Source organism: Cyprinodon tularosa, unplaced genomic scaffold, assembly GCF_016077235.1.
Source record: "Cyprinodon tularosa strain WSP-4 unplaced genomic scaffold, ASM1607723v1 ctg318, whole genome shotgun sequence".
NCBI lineage: Eukaryota > Metazoa > Chordata > Actinopteri > Cyprinodontiformes > Cyprinodontidae > Cyprinodon > Cyprinodon tularosa.
Window position 1 is genome coordinate 1,309,064 of NW_024039028.1, and position 16,330 is coordinate 1,325,393.

General features: G+C 38.9%; 1 protein-coding gene across 5 annotated transcripts in view; it reads left to right on the forward strand.

The window, feature by feature from the left end:
* The window catches only part of LOC119788491 (RNA binding protein fox-1 homolog 2-like), a 58,486-nt gene that overhangs the window by 3,387 nt on the left and 38,769 nt on the right, over positions 1-16,330 (forward strand). For 4 of the 5 annotated variants that reach the window (XR_005281480.1, XR_005281479.1, XM_038292850.1 and 1 more), the window contains exon 2: positions 10,756-10,806. Coding sequence is in view for 3 of the 5 variants with exons in the window: in XM_038292850.1 (XP_038148778.1) it covers positions 10,756-10,806 (51 nt within the window). In the remaining 2 variants the exon portion in view is untranslated. Of the gene's footprint in view, positions 1-10,755; positions 10,807-15,844; positions 16,293-16,330 lie in introns of those variants that run through there. The other variant, XM_038292851.1, reaches the window with a different exon arrangement.

Below are 16,330 nucleotides of genomic sequence, written 5' to 3' on the forward strand. Positions count from 1 at the left end.
TTTTCCTCCAATCTGCTGACGCCATTAATACTGTAGAGTCTAGCTTGGCTAAATGACCCTCAATTTTCCATCCCCTGCAAACTTATTTATCCAAGAAAACCCTCTAAAAGTGCAGAGAAGCGTGTCTGTTAAGTTAATCTGCAGAGGATGGAAAATATTACAGCTACACTGACGTGCAGAAGCAACAGTGTGGCCCTTACTTAATCCTTTCCATCCTTCATGTGAGGTTAAGAAAAAGAAAGTAAGCTTCATTGCAGACGTTATGGCAAAATCTGAACTTTGAGGTGTGCATCAGCATGCTTTAACAATTAGATAACCATCAGTCACAGATGCTGTTTTAGTTTTTTGTCAAGTCAGATCAGCAACGTTTTATCTAGGCAACAAAATTTTGCTATATCAGTGCAGCATGAATGAAGCGTTTAGCTAATGTGGCTAAATTAAAGGCTGCAGGTCTGACAGCAGTTTGAGCAGTGCTTACAAACCAATGGTTTGATTTTTATATTGGTGTCTGACTCACTGCTGCTAACCTCACTACATCCAATCAGTCTACTTTATATTCATCTGCTGCGCTGGGGGAAGTCCTGTTTTTATTTCCAGGCTGGCAGGGGATTTATAACACCTCTCATCTTCAGCTCCAGTCACATCATTGGGAACGTTAGGAGGAGGTTGTCTATTTCGATATCTGTCTGGCCTGATGTGGAGCGTTTTGCTATTATTGCTGTGCAGGAATCGGTGCTCTCAGAACCTTATAAGGACCTGCCCGGAGTGGCAGTGCAGAGGACAGATGATTGGACTAGAACGCTAATGCATGCAGAGCTCCTCTTCGTGCTTTCATCCCTGACATTGCATTGAAACTACATGAATTTATGGGGTTTTTTTTGGGCTGCTAAAAATTCCTGGGAGAAATCGTTGAACAGATTTACATTTCTGAGGGCACCAGCAGTGTTTTGGACTGCAGATCTGCTGAAAAGTGGATGTGCTTAAAGTGCAGTTATGCTCCCTAAAATGAAGTGCAGCTGAGTGATGTGTTTTTAGCAGCATAATAAGATCAGATCAGCTTTGCTTTCCTCTTGGTCATATTTTGATGGTTTGTAGTGTTTGAAAGCCTTTCTCCTCCACATTTTTGGACGATACATGTACATCATCATCATCAGGATATTGCTAATATATATATCGCAAAAATAGAGTTAAACAGGGCTCGATGTTAACCATCGCCTGATCTCCCTGGGCAAATAGTTTTTATTGTTGGGAGAGAACAAATTTCATTGCATTTGCCCGCCGGGCAAAATTACTTTAAAATCACCGACATTCGATGAAAACGACCCAGAAGTGTTGCCGGCACCATTTTTGTTGTTTTGTACAAATTCTCGCGTGATTTGAAAAAGCCGGGTGATTTTCCGCAAGGTGGCGTGATTTTGGTCCACCTAGCAGTAATTTTGATGTAGTTACCAAAACGACAAACGGCTGCATGTCAGTTAAAAGTCAGGGAATTATGTAAGACTGTGGAAACCCTGTATAAAATAACTATGTATAATGATTCTCTAGAAAAGTCACATTATATTAAAAGTATTATCTTGTATAACATACCGTGACTCTAAAATAAAAGTTATTCATTTGTGACATTGACTTCTGTCTTGTGATTTATCTTAAGTTTTTAACCTGTCAAGTTTTTTTTAGATTTTTAGCATTACAATTTATATTTTTCCAAGCACACAACAGTTTAAAGCAAAGTTTAGTTTGAAAAGAATGTGCAGGAAGGATTGAAAAGCATGTTAACACGGTAATGTAGGCTTGAGTTCATTATCTGACGCATGCATATACACACCAGGAACCTGGAAACTTAAAAAATACTGAATTACAAAAAACATTTAAAAAACAAACATGTTTCATTGGAACTATATTTATCAAACATTATACTGGGCAAGTAAAAATTGTTTCTGGGCAAATGAAATGTGAAAGTCACTTGCCCATAGGGCAAGTGGTAAAAATTCAAAAAAACATTTTATTCCTTTTTTTTCCTTATAGTGGAAATTTTAACAAAAGGCTTATTTTGTTTGGAAATCAGTCTGAAAATGATAGATCAGATGCAGACTAATGTTCTAAAAAACAGGGAAACAATTCTTTACTTTGACCACTGGCTTCAGTACCTTTTCCCATGTGACCCAAATACACATTAATATTGCAGAAAGCAACTTTAGATTAAAAGGAAGTTAGAAAAGGAAGTCATAAAAACAATTAATTGTGTTTAAAAGACAAATTCCAGGTTGAAAACAAATATTCATCTTTAAGGTGTCAAATTAACAGGATTTATTTGATCAAGAAGGCATAAGGGGTACATTTTCCTGCTGATCAAGAGATTTTCTAGCTAACTTCATTTTATGATAGAAATAGTTTGAATACTTCTGTGTCCAAGGATGGGTCCATTTTCACCAAAACCCAAACTAGAATTTTCTTCAATATCAAGACAAATACATATATCAATATCAGATTGATAAATCTGTAATTTTGGTTGTCATTTCTGAAAACAGAAAGTTCTTTAAATCACCTTGGATCCAACACATAAACAGGGCTTTGTAAGTTTGCTCTATATAAAAGGACAACCTATCAAATCTGATTTGCATGTTGTTTTGGGTATGGTAATCTATTAAGTTCTTGTTTATTAACTAAACAGTAACATTAGTTTTTTTTTTGTTATGCATTTTCCTTTTTAAAGGTGAAAGTTTAGTGTTAATGAATAAAAGTCATGCACTGGTATTCTGGAGAGCTAAATATGTAGCATACTTAAATTGTGGTTGGAGGAGCAGCACAAAAATCAGTTTGAGAGGCATCAGTATGAATGCAGTGCTAACTTTAATGTGATACAGCCTCAGTGTATGGCCGGTAACAAATTTATAACAAATTTAACTGAATGAGTTGTGATTTGAATGATTTTTGATCTGAATCGTTCAATTTCATTTCGAGAGTGAAATCATCTATGGTAGTAGCTAGGGATGCATGTTATAATCGGCCCCCTATCGGTATCGGCCTTAAAACTGAATATCGGACCTCGGCCACCACACCGATATTTAACCCGATATTTGATCAGCTTCTGAGTTTCTAAAGTCTAAAAAAAAAAAAATACTAGTTCTTCTTCTTCCTCAAAAACTTCTTTTTTACAGACTTAAAAACTTCTAAAGACGAGGGAAAAAATATTGATACATTAAAATATCCCAATATCTTCATATGCTGATATATTGCCATTTAAAAACACCATATCAATCTCTTTTACTAATGAAATATTGCTATATGTCATCGTTATGCTACGAAATCCCCCAAAAATTCACGAAATTTTGCCATATTTTTAAATGTTGATATATTGACGCGGTATCGATCTATTTTACTAACAAAATCTCACAAGAATTTGCAAAATATCACGAGAGTTTGTAACAGAACGATGAAATTTCACGAGATTTTGAAAGTAAAATAGATCGATACCGCGTTTTTAAAAATCAGTTTGATATCAGCATATGAAAATATATTTGAGTATATTATTTTTCAAAGTGTCAGAAATGGATAACAAAACTGCTATTTTCAATGACTACTTATTTTTGTCCAGCTTTAACATCTGTATCGATATCGGTTATCGGCTACATGAGTTTTAAAATATCGGCATATCGGATATCAGCCAAAATCCCAATATCGTGCATCCCTAGTAGTAGCACTAGACATCTTCCAGGCATGTGAGTAAAACTAGCAGCAATTCAGCGGACAGGAAGAATGAATGGTAGCCGCCGCATGTGGATGACGTCATACACACGCCGCTTCATTTTTAAAAGATATAAATATAAAAAATATATCCGTGGATGTCTGGGGGACAGTGATTCGCCTACATGTTATGAATGCTGGCGTACCATAGATGATAAATTATGAACAGTTTAGGTTGTGCCTTCAAGTCGTTGCCCATAGGAAGACGTTACTTGGATATAACCTAACAGAATATCTTCAGAACGGCTCCAAATGACACAAAACTTATATGGGTGAGTAGAACATGATGTAACAACGTAAAATCAAGAGCCCAATGTAAATAAACCGGCGCTCCCCTTTAAGCCCTACAATACAGAATGGGATTTCACTCACTGATGTGTTTTCAGTTCAAGTATCTACTGTACTACCAAGAGAATTTTCTCAGTCTGGAGCCTAACTGCATTGTTGTATGAACTATTGTTAATGCAAAAGACAACTGCAGAAATCTAACTTATGATTAAGACTGATGGAAGACTGTCTGCACTTAGAACAATTCTGGAAGCTGATATCAAGTCTACCTGATGCTGAATTCATTCACTAATTAATCTACAACTGCTATTTTCTGCTCCATTCACCAATTACACCATTATTGAAGCTGCACATCAGGGGGCTGGCAGGTTAAACACATGCTAAACCCAATCCAACAATTGTTATGCATTTTTTATATAAGCACGTTTCTGAAATCCACACTAAAGTGTCAGAGTGGCGCTTTGGACAGTTTTCTAAGTACAGCCTCTGACATTGGTCACATCTCAGTCTCTAGTTTTGTTTAAAGGATGTTGCAGACAGCTGTGAAGCGGAGCAAATAATTGTGGGCAATTATCTAAGCAGTGAATAATTACAAGCTAGTGCCAATTCTGTTTTATCAGATCAGAATTAATGTTTTGCAGGGGCAAAAGAAACTCTATTTTCTTTCACTGTTAAAGATCAGCGCAGTGGACCGTGGAGTTCTTTGTGTAGCACGTGACTTGGCAGCAAATGCCGCTTCGTGATTATCTTAATTCCAGAAGTGTCAAGCTCACTTCCACAATCCACTTTGACTTCAGCCAGCATCCCCTCGAGGAAGCACGTGGAGGTTTGCTGTGAAAAGTCAGACGAATGTGAGGCGTATTGAGGGAAAACAAACTTCAGGTCGCTTGGCTGGCAGTGTGGAAGGTTAGCACATCAGTGCTGTGGAAACAGGGGGTTCACATCTTCCTGAGGGTATGCATGGAAGAATAGCTCTCAGGGCAATAAAATGTGGTTTTCCCTTTAGAAAGGCAGCCGTCTTGGGGCACAGTAAAAAAAGACATGGGTCCTCTGGTCAGATTTTACATCAAACACCTCCTGTGACCCGCAGCATTTGATTGAGCACCAAGGTTAATGTATACTGGAGATGGTACCACAATCTCTTCTCTTCCCCGCCTCCCCTGACAATCAGATATCCTTGGGTCATTTTCTTTCTTTTGGTTGCTCATCCATTGCTTCTCTCTATAATCCTCTGTTATTCCTTCTTTAACCAAAACTGGAGATATGCCAAAACAAAATAAGCTAGTGACCAAAACAGGACAGTTTTCTGCTCATTCTTAAGACTCACTGGTTAGCAGCCTGTCAGAAACTCCAAAATCTAGTCTTTCCTGATCAGTGAATGTAGAGATCAAGACTTTTAGAATAAAATGGGAAATCTTTGTGATGTAGATCCAATTTGATTGTTATAGTCTTTAATTCTTTGTCACAATTGGAACTGTCGTATTTTAAATTGTAAATTTTTCAAAATGCTAAGGCTCTACATCCTCTTGGAAGGATAGTTAAGATTGCGGGTTTCAAAAGTCCAGTCATGTTAACGTTACGTTGCCCGCACGGTGAATTGTGAATTTGTAAATTCACAAACTCCAAAAAAATCCTTGTGCCGGAAGCCAATGGATGCATTTGGCCATGATTAAGAAATGTTTTTGGCCAATGAAATGCAGTGATGTGTATGACGTCAACCAGAGGCATAATTCTGAAGCAAACAAACATGGCTGCACCGGTCTCAGCTGGAATATGAGCAAAAGGATGCAGTTTTTGCCTTTGTGGATGGGAAGGTTTTTGCTGGTTCCCTCCGAGCGGATGTGGTAACAGTTTGATTTATCAGATAACTCAGTGAAACAAATCAATAATATGAAATGTCCTAGATGCTACTGCAGCTGGGATTGGATAAAAGCTTGACATTGGAGGATGTTAGAAAAGGCTTGATCAAGTGATGGTCAACAAAAAATTTTAATAATAATTGATCTTTATTGATCGCACATTAGATACATTTATCTCTGTATTTAACCCATCCCCTTGGGGAGCAGTGGGCTGCCATTGTGAGGCGCCCAGGGAGCAGTATGGGGTTAAGGGTCTTTGCTCAGAGACCCAGAGTTGAGGCTATGGGACTAGGGCTCGAACTCAGAACCTCAGGATTCCAAATCCCAATTCCCTAACCACTAGGCCGCCACTCTCCCTTTATGACAACACAGTGTTTTTCTCAGTTTGATCATATCAAATATTTTAGATGCAGGCTGAAAAACAATAAAATATTTGTTTTTTTAGACTGAATCAGACTAATTTCCGGTATCGGTATAGGACACCACTATTAATTATTAGTATAAAAATGAGAGACGCGATGTCAGCCTAAAGAATAAGATCTAAAAAATCAGCAGCATCTATCGGAGATTGGTTAGCCTGATGTAAAAATACTCAGTATCAGTCTTAAAAAAGCAAAAAACAAAACCTGTATCTGTTCTTTTCTACTTCAAGCAGGCGTCTTTGAGCATGCAATCTAACTTAGGACTCTCCTCATTACAAATACAACAATAAAAAAGATGGCGGACATCAGATCTCCTGTTGTTTCAAAATCTCTGCATTGTGGAATTTACACCGCTTTTTTCCATCTGTTCACTTAAATTTCTTATTTCTTTCTCCCTCCTGAGTTTGCTGTTTATGCTCTGCCTTCTTTCCTTACTTGTATGGCAGCATTAGTGCGCCCCTCACTGGTGTGGCATACGTATTACCAAGCTTATAGCAGAAGCTCTGGCTTTGTGTGGTTTGATCAATATGCTCACACTTTCTCTCTGCTGATACAGTCTTCGCTCTGAGTGGATGAAACCTAAGATTTGGTTTTTTGTTTGTTCTCTCAAACATCCCATTTGATGTCATCTCTGCTGCCGATATGAATAGATAATGACCGCTCACAGCAGGAAGGCTGGGAAAAGATGTTCTATTTTTAGACTTCTTGATGAAAAATTTGGATTTGCTAAATTGAACTAAAAAAAAAAAAAAACATTCTTCACCTCCCCCCCACCCAGGAATCAGCCATGCTTCGTTTTGCTGCGAGCAGAATCCAGATAATCGAGCATGACCGCGTGACATGCACAGTTGTTTTGTTTCTCATATGCAGTGCAAGTCAGTGTGGCGTGGAGAGCGAGAGCGAGACTCCCTCTATGCAGCCCACCCCTTCATCTCAGTCCTCCCGGTTCCTTAAGGAAATTAAGCGCATGACTCCGCTCATGTATGAGTCATTGTCTTTGCTCCTTCCATCTTTTTTTCCCTGTCCATTTCCCGTTATTGCCAGCTCCATACTCAGTCTCTAGCACATATGAATTCCAGATGTTTCCAGTTGTGTCCGCCACCCCACACACAAACGCACACACACAAACTTCCACACAGCGTGCAGCTCCATAAATCTTTTTTCGTCTCCTCTCCGGGTGTTGTTTTGCTCCTCCATACCTGCAGTGTGCTGCATTCGGAGTTGCCCTCCTTGCAAGAGACGGTTTATACTTTATTCATGTTATTCAAGCCTCTAAGAGGTGATTCATTATTTAGAGCTTCTACCTCCCAAAGCCAGATCACTAAGTACATTTTTGGCTCTGAGATAGACTCGCTCAAGCTGTATTTTTCAATCATGAAGGCGCTTCCTGCTCGCTCTTCCTCCTCCTCCTCCTCGCCTCTGCCTCTTACATTTGGATACATTGTGCTCAGTTTTAGTGAAATGGCCTCATGGGGTCCAGAGTGAGAAGGCTCCAGTATTAATCAGGCAACTCAAGCTGCAGCGTACGCAGAGCAAAGTGTCCCCCCGCCTCCCCCACCCCACCCTACCCCTCCGCCCTGGGGGACAGAGCAGATGAGGGGACATTGGTTGCACATGAAAGGAAGATCATAGGATGGGAGACTGAGAGAAGAGGGAGGAGCGGAGATGTTTTGTAATCTACCGATATGATTTCAGAGACGGGATTCGGCTTTCCGCCCATTCTTAGTGCGCTCCTAGCTGCTGTGAAGTCTCCTTTTTAATGACATACATCTACATAATAGCTGGGGAAAAAAAAACGCATTATGAGTACGCTTCAAATAGTTTCCAAGAAGTATTAACAAGAACAAAGATAGTGAGAGTCTTTGCTATGGTTCTAAATTAGTTTACTTATATAACATCCATCTAATGTCATTTCACACAGGTTTGATCATTCAATAGCAGCAGAGGTGTCAAATAATGAAGTACAAATACTTTGTTCCTGTACTTAAGTACACTTATTAGGTATCTATACTTTATTCCATTATTTTTCTTCCTTCTTCTGACTTTTAAAACAAACGTTACTCGTTACTCTTGGCTTTGGTTTAATGTTTCTAAATATTTATTTCCCGTCATGTGCTCCATCCAGTGCAGATCTTTGGCTCCATCCACATCTAGTGAAAACTAGTGTCATTGGATGAGTCATATCATCAGAAGCAAGCAGCTGTTCTTCAAACTGCAAACATGAATTGTCTATGCCAGTGGTTCCCCAAGATTTTCTTCTGGGCCCCCCTTTGGATTACAATAAAATTTCCATGTCAAAAAAAAAGAATAAACTGGGCACACACATCGTTCAACCAGATATAATAAATCTATACACATATTTTGTTTTCAAACTCCACTGAAGTTTATTCCACACTTCAGGTTGCAACAAAACAAACTACACCATCTTTACAGTGGAACACTTTTGTGTAACTGTATTTTTTTTCATAGTTCTATAATGTAGATTAGAAGAGGATTCTTTGTTGTCTGTGTTATTTTAAACATATTTCTTTTTTTTTATTTGTAACAATATTTAACTTTGCTATAATCTATACATTAAAAAAGCCTCTGTGCAAAATGGAGTGAAAACATTGAACAGCTCCCTGAGAGTTTTTTCTTTGTACTTTAATCCTCCCATCTTTTCAGTGGCTATAGTGAGCCTGCTATTTGCTGTAGATCTTCTCAAATCTGGATTACAGTGTCACAACTGTCCATTATGCACAGTCAAGCAAGCGCTGTTTTTTTTTTTTTCTTCATTCATCCATACCGCTTCCCGCGCCCCCCCTACAATGGCATTGCGCCCCCCACACTTTGGGAACCACTGGTCTATGCCATGCTACAATGTTGGGTTCAGAAAAAGATGTTGAAATGTCTAAAAGGTAGGACACAAACAAGAGCGTATCGGGAGATGGAGACCAACAAGACCATCCCTCATCCTTGGCCCTATCTCAAAGAATTTTTCGAAATGGTCGAAAAAATGAGCTTTTAATTCACATAGTGGCATCTGGCTGTTTTTTTTAAGGTTTCTTTATACTTTTATACTTTAAGTAGTTTTTGGAGCACATAGTTTTTCACTTTTACTTGAGTAAAGAGGTCAAGTTGATACTTCAACTTTTACCGGAGTGTTTTTAAACTGCAGTATCTATACTTCTACTGAAGTAACAAATGTGGGTACTTTTGGCACCACTGAATAGCAGGAAAAAGCATGCAGGGATAGTGGAAATAAACATCCCCCCTCCAGTCGGACCCGACTCAGAATGAGCAGCCCTCAGTAATGGTTTTCTAAAGCTGACCCCTAAAATACATCTAGGACCTTTACCTGAAATGATCTGGTTGCTTTTTCTTTACGGAGGTATTCTAATGCTACCTGAATAATGTAGACGATTCATAACTACGGTTATTATAAAGTTTTAACTCTTATTTTTATTTAATTTAATTTTTTTGTTTTACTTCCGCATTTTGTTATTTATCTAATAGCAGTTTAAATCAAATTTTAAAGCAGTTTTATCATTTTACTTTCAACACAGTATCAGACTCTTTATGTTTTTCTCTGGTTTTATTTAATTAACTTGTTTCATATTTTAAACAGTTTTATTATACAATTTTATTTCACTGGTATTTACAGCTGTGGTTGTTTTAAATGGCACTATAAAGCTATGTGAAATGTGTTTAATCTTGTTAATTAATCAGACAATCTGCTCAGGAGAGTCTTTCAGCAGCTGCTTAACGTACATAACCTTCAACGCTTGTCAGATATAATTTTAAAACAGTGTTATTTACCAATGCTTTATTTTCCACTATTTGACTTTATTAATCCACTTAAATATATTTAGACGTCCAAAATTTGATGTAGAGTTGGATGAAATTTTAACACGTAGATACAAAGTAGGAGTGCATGATGGCGTAGGGGAGAACTGGCCTGGATTGACTTTCCCTGGGTCTTCCTCCAGACGTTTGGTGCAGCAGGCTTTGCTCCTCGCAGCCAGAACACTTAAAGGAACTTGTCAGAGGTTGCATAAGGGTTTATGATGGCATTCCACGCCAGTGGGCTTCATGCTCGCCGACACTCCTGACCTATTTATGAATTTAAGAGCCGCGCCAACACTCGTTCTTTTCTTTTCCTGTCTTTTATCCGCCTCTCGCATGAGCTCCCTCGCCCCCGTTATCACGTCTTCACAAGCAGACAAAAGGATCCACCGGGTGGAAAGCTGGAGAGGAGGCTGACTGGGGAGATTGCAGGAGTGTGTCACCAGTGAAGTTAATTTGATTTGTATGTGTGGGGGTCACAGAAATGTCATCTAACTGTAAAGTCTGATAAAGACACAAAACAGAAACAGATGAAAACACAGAGTGTTTGCCTTCGAAATTACACATGAAGTTGACTTAAAAAAAAATAAAAATAAAAATCTGCTTCTCTCTTTCAGAACAACGATCCTTTGACCCTGGGCTATCATGGATATCCGTCTCACGGTCAGGTAAGAGCACCTGTGAAAGTGTTAGCTTTACATCTGTTGCATAATAAGCCTCATTGCTGCAGTACAGCACTAATACAGCTCGGTGTTGTTCTCTAAGCCACAAGGTGGGGGTGTAGATTTCACTTTAATGGTTGTGTAGAGGAAGAAGTGCCTCCACAACCATCACTCATCTATTCCTATCCTCCACCTACTTTCCTTCCTGTCCTTGATGATAGTAATCATCTTTTAAGCTTGTCGGACTCGTTTATTTCATCCTTAGGCCTCTAAAGGCAGGCAGATTGTTGCTGTATCTCCACAAATAAGGGAGAAATATCTATAAATTATAATTCCAAAAAACGTCAGTATCACGTGATGTTTTATGGGGACTCGTCTGTGTTTAAGCAAACAATCTGTTTGCTTGCATTTGTATTAGCTGGCTGAATGTGTTATTAGGCTGCTCAGTTTACGTGGTTAATCCTTAGATCATCCTGCGTTCATCCACTCATCCTCTCAGCCTCCATCTGTAATCCCCTCATCCCTCGCTCTGCGATGCTCAGCAACCTCTGGCTGCTTTATCGGCTCTTTATCTGTCTTAGGTCTTCACTCATGCGCTTTTATGTGCCGCAGTGCAAGTATTTCTTCTTTTCCAGTACAGCTAAGTGGATGCGGTGGATGCCTGGGAGTCAATTAGATGGATTTTATTTCTTTGGAAAATGATGAAGCTTTGAATCATTTCCTTGTAAATGATTTTTCAAGGCTACTCATAAAGTTCTTGTTTGTTTGTGTTGTGCAATTTCTTACCGGGATGGTAAGAAGTCAGGAAGGGCTTTCTCTTGAGGCTTGGAGGTGTGAACTGGCCAGGGAGGGAGGGGAGAGAACAATGCCGGCCAGCGGAGGTTTCCACAACACCGAGGTGCTAAACTGTCAACAGGAGTGTGAGAATGATGCGATCAAAGCCTCCTGAAAGGAAGAGCCTGGAGAGTCGTGGGAGCTTTGTGTGTGAAGGGAGAACAGACCCATCAGTAGATGGAAAGCTGAAATCTATCCTTCAGCTCTAGACATGAATTCGATTTATGTTTTTAATGTAAAGTTTGACAGAGGAGAACCGAGAGGTACTCCCCTAATAGAAATCAGGAAAACAATCTTTAACAGGATTTAGACGCGTAATCCTAAATGTGACTAAAGCAAAGGAGATCCAACATGGGAGCTAATTTATGCCAAAGTAAGACAAAAATCTCTGAATATTCTTCTTTTACTTAAAAAAATGAAAAAATGTCTCCAATCCAAACTGCTCCATGTTTGAAGACACTGCCAGAGCTCTAATCGTTATGTAAGACCGCTAGGCACGACTGCAGTTATTTATAGCAGCCAAAATAAATTATGGGAAGGCTCTATTATAAAATGTATTATTAAAAAACAAAACAAAAAAATAAAAAACTGCCATATTTGCAGAAACAAAGTTAAAGCTAAAACTACTTTTTCGTATAAAGACAAGCAGCTGGGCACAATTTTTAAACCAGAATGAATGCAATTAGTATTTTTTTTTACAGTTAATAATAATGTAAATAAGAAGTTCTTATAATAATTACGAATTAATGTCTCTTTATAGAGGTTCAGATAGAAACTGTATGTTTAACAATCATTGAGTCAGGTCGAATTAGCTCATGTGTCTTTAATATTTGTTTGTAAATAAATTGTGCCTTTAAAGCTGGAAGTCTGCAAAATATGGTTTGATATAGATAAAGATTTCATAAAGGTTCCTGATAGCGGCTGTAAAAACGTAGTTTTACTAATATAAAACAAAGTTTTATACTTTGTTTTTTAAACATCCTCACAATAGCATTGTTAGTATGACAAACTGTACACATTAATCACTATATTGGTAAGAAAATGGAGACCATCACCTTAAACGAGGAGATTTTCTATTGAATAAAAGGCTAGAACTGGAAAAGACAGTATTTTCAAATTCCAGAGTTGTAAGTCGAATAACAAAGCCCCGTAGGAAACAGGTTTTTAGAGAAGATTCTGGCATTTTTTATGCTTCCTCTTAGTTCATATTTAAATCATTTACCAATACTGCAAATTGGTTAACCATGTGTCTCCCTCCCTTAGTGACCACTTCCACACAGAAAGATGTTACCGTTGGATTAGGCTACTTCTGCTGAGTCGTAAATTATTTACTGGTTACAAATCATCGGATTTGGAGTTTTTTGATTGCATGGTGCCAAGCTGTAGAGATTGGGATTATTTTGTTCACAAAAAAAAAAAAAAATTGTTTCTTTGTTGATGAGAATTGTAATCCAGAAATATATCTTAAGAAAATGATCCACTTTAGTGTCTGTAATGCCTTAGTACTACTATTTAGCTTTAGCAACACACAGAGCCTTTCCCTGGACTAACAACAATAACAAAAGCAAAATGCAAAATGCACTTTATACATTTTCAGAGGAAAAAACATGGAAGCTAGGGAGGTCAATATTGCCTTTTTTGCCGATGTTCGATATGTTGATATTCCAAATGCTGAATTTTCAATTCCGATATAAGCCGATACTGATATAAACTAATTTCACATCTTGCCAGTCACAAAAATTTAGGCATAACCTACATTTACTGTGATGCCCCACTACACACTGTATATTCCACAAATAATTACTATTGTAGAGGATAAAAACAGCATTTAAACTTCAGGAAAATGCTAAATTTGACATTTATTTTCAACACTTTCTCAAACAACATTTTGGAATATGCTCGTCCTGAGATTAACTTGACAATTAATAATCAAACAAGAGATAAATCTCTTTTCTTCACAAATAGGAAAAAAGTGTACCTCACCAGTGCAGCTGTATTGCACAGAATTGAATGTAAACACAAATGAAGTCCAGTGTAGGATCGCTGTTGATGGACAAAGTCTTGGTTCCCCCACACATGACAAGGACCTCACATTTGTTGCAAATCACAAACTTCAAGTCATCATTTGAAACTTTAAAAAAGTTCCACACCGCAGACATTTTTCATTACAGTTTAGCTTCGCTGCTGCTACACAGTTTAATGACGTCATCATTGAGCGTCTCGTGTTGGCAAGAGCGCTTGCTTCAACATATTTTGCAAAATCTAGGCATTATATTATCGGCTTTTAATTATCGGGGGGGAAACCTGACAGACATCACATAATTATGCTTATATCGGCCGATAATATCGGACATCTCTAATGGAAACCTTTGTTAATGTTAGCAAAAAATATACGAGTGGCTAACTGTGAGACAAAAAAGTCTTAATAATTTGGTTTTAGAAATAATTTATTGAAGTAAAGATATAGTTCTATGTTTTTATAATATAGTTGAAAAATCGAAGCCATTGCTGTAGTTAATACCTTATTTTAGCCAATTTTACCAATACAAAATGCTATATTAGCTGAAATAAATTTTCAATGTTAAACCACCACTTGGAACTACTTTAGTTTGTAGACATGTTAACGTTATGTTGGTCGAGATGCTCCATCAATCTACCATCCATTCCTCGCAGGTGCCAGTCTATGGCAGAGTACACCCTGGACAGGTCACCAGTCTGTCTCAGGGCATGAGATGCACCAACGTCACAGAAAAGATTGATTGTACGGATGAAGCCAAAGGAGCCTTGATAGGCATTGTAATACCTCTTCCAAGCAAGTGAGTGGCGCTGTCGGAGAAGTATATAAGGAAGAAGATTGCGAACAACAAAAGCGGGAGAGCAAAATATTTGTTTGCATCATCGGAGGAGCAAAATTAACAAAATTTTGAAACCTTAAGTCGGCCATCGTTGATTTTTGTCAGTGCGTGTACAAGATGACGAGGTCTGCAATGGCTAACATGCACAAGCACGCCATTATGGAACCAGTTAACCAGATGGCGGTATCAAGATGGAAACATAGCTGAAGACAGATTCAAACTTCTCCAGTTTAGGACCAGGTTTTAAATGTAGGTTTTGCCGTCACTTCGCCTGAAGGTGATGTCCACCCATACCTGCCTTCATCTGAACCAGGCCTCATTATTGTTTTTGCAAAGCGTGGAATCAGCTGATTTTATGTTAAATATTTCTTGTTAGGTTTCCTTCTGTGATGAGTCCTTGAGCCATTTATCCATCTAATTCAAATGTGAATTTAAGCAAACTTTTAAAGTTAAAAAGAAATGTGAATTTGTGGTGTTTCCATTTGATAAATTAATTGAATTGAATAACTTAACCACGCCCTGCAAAGTGTAATGTTATCACACATCATCATCAACATTACGTCGTCACTTGTGAAAGTAATAAACAGGAAGTAGAGGTTGCAATCTAGCACTGACCACAGATCAGTAATCTTGGATAGTTTTAATGTTACTGATAAAGATACTTCAAAACGCGGATCAGAAAACGCTGAAGGAAACTCTTATTTGGATTAATAGTAGGGCTGACATCGAGGGGGAGAGCAGTTTTTGTGAAACCAGCTTTCATTGTTATTTTAAAGCAAATGCTAAGTCATCATGGACCAAAAATGTTAGTGGGACCTGTTTACCCTCAGGGATTGTGTGCTTACTGATGAGGAAAAAGCTCAGATTTTTTATTTTTTGCCTTTCCAGACTTTTTCTTTATTGTATCCTTTTTAATTATTCAAAAGGATTTTGTTGACTAAATGCTTACAACTGAAATTTTGTAGTATCTTAGCAGGTTTAGCTGTTCTCTAAGCTTTTCTTTAGATTAAAGCATTTGGGATTTTGAGTTTAATATGATTTTTTTTTCTCTTGTGAGCCTTACTCAAAACATAAACATTATGTGCACTTGGCAGTGGGTTTGTGTAACAAGGTGCATGTCTGAGTAGGAATAGAGGGAAGAAGAGGGAAAGTCTTCTCCCTCTCTCTCTCTCTCTCTCCCAGTGGTGCCAGCAGCCCCAGTTAACTCACCTACATGGAGAAAGAGAACAGAGGAAGAGGAGGGGAGGACTGCGACATGAGAAGGAAGCAGAGGGGAGGGGAAAGTTTGCAGGTGTGACAGAAGCAGGGAAGTAGGAGGGGGGAGGACGCGTCAGGCTTTCTGGGTGAGAGAGGAGGACTGGAGAAGAGACAGAAGAGATGAGCAGGCAAGGGCACAGCACCGAAAAGGAAGGCTGGGGGTAGAAAGAAAGCAAGGAGCGAGTGGGAGAGGCAAAGTAGAGAAAAGAGTGAGTGGGAAGACGAGAGAAACCAAGAGAGGGGGGGGGATATAGAAGAAGGCACGCGAGGGAGAGTGACAGGGACAGAGGCCAGCAGAGGAGGTGGAGGAGGAGGAGGAGGTGGGGTGGGGATTGGCAGGGCAGACGGAGCGAGCGGGGGCAGAGAGAGGGAGATTTTGAATCTGTGAGACAGACAAGAGAGACAGAGCTGGTGAGGTGACACAGGCTCGGAGAGAGGGAGAGAAGGCGAGGCAGCGCAAGAAGAGAAAAGGAGCGAGGAGCGGCGACTGTTGGAGTTGTTGCACAGTGTACGATGATGGGACTGTACTATCCTAACGTGTTGTCGGTGAGTGTTTGCCTCCGTATCTTTCCTCGTCCACCTCT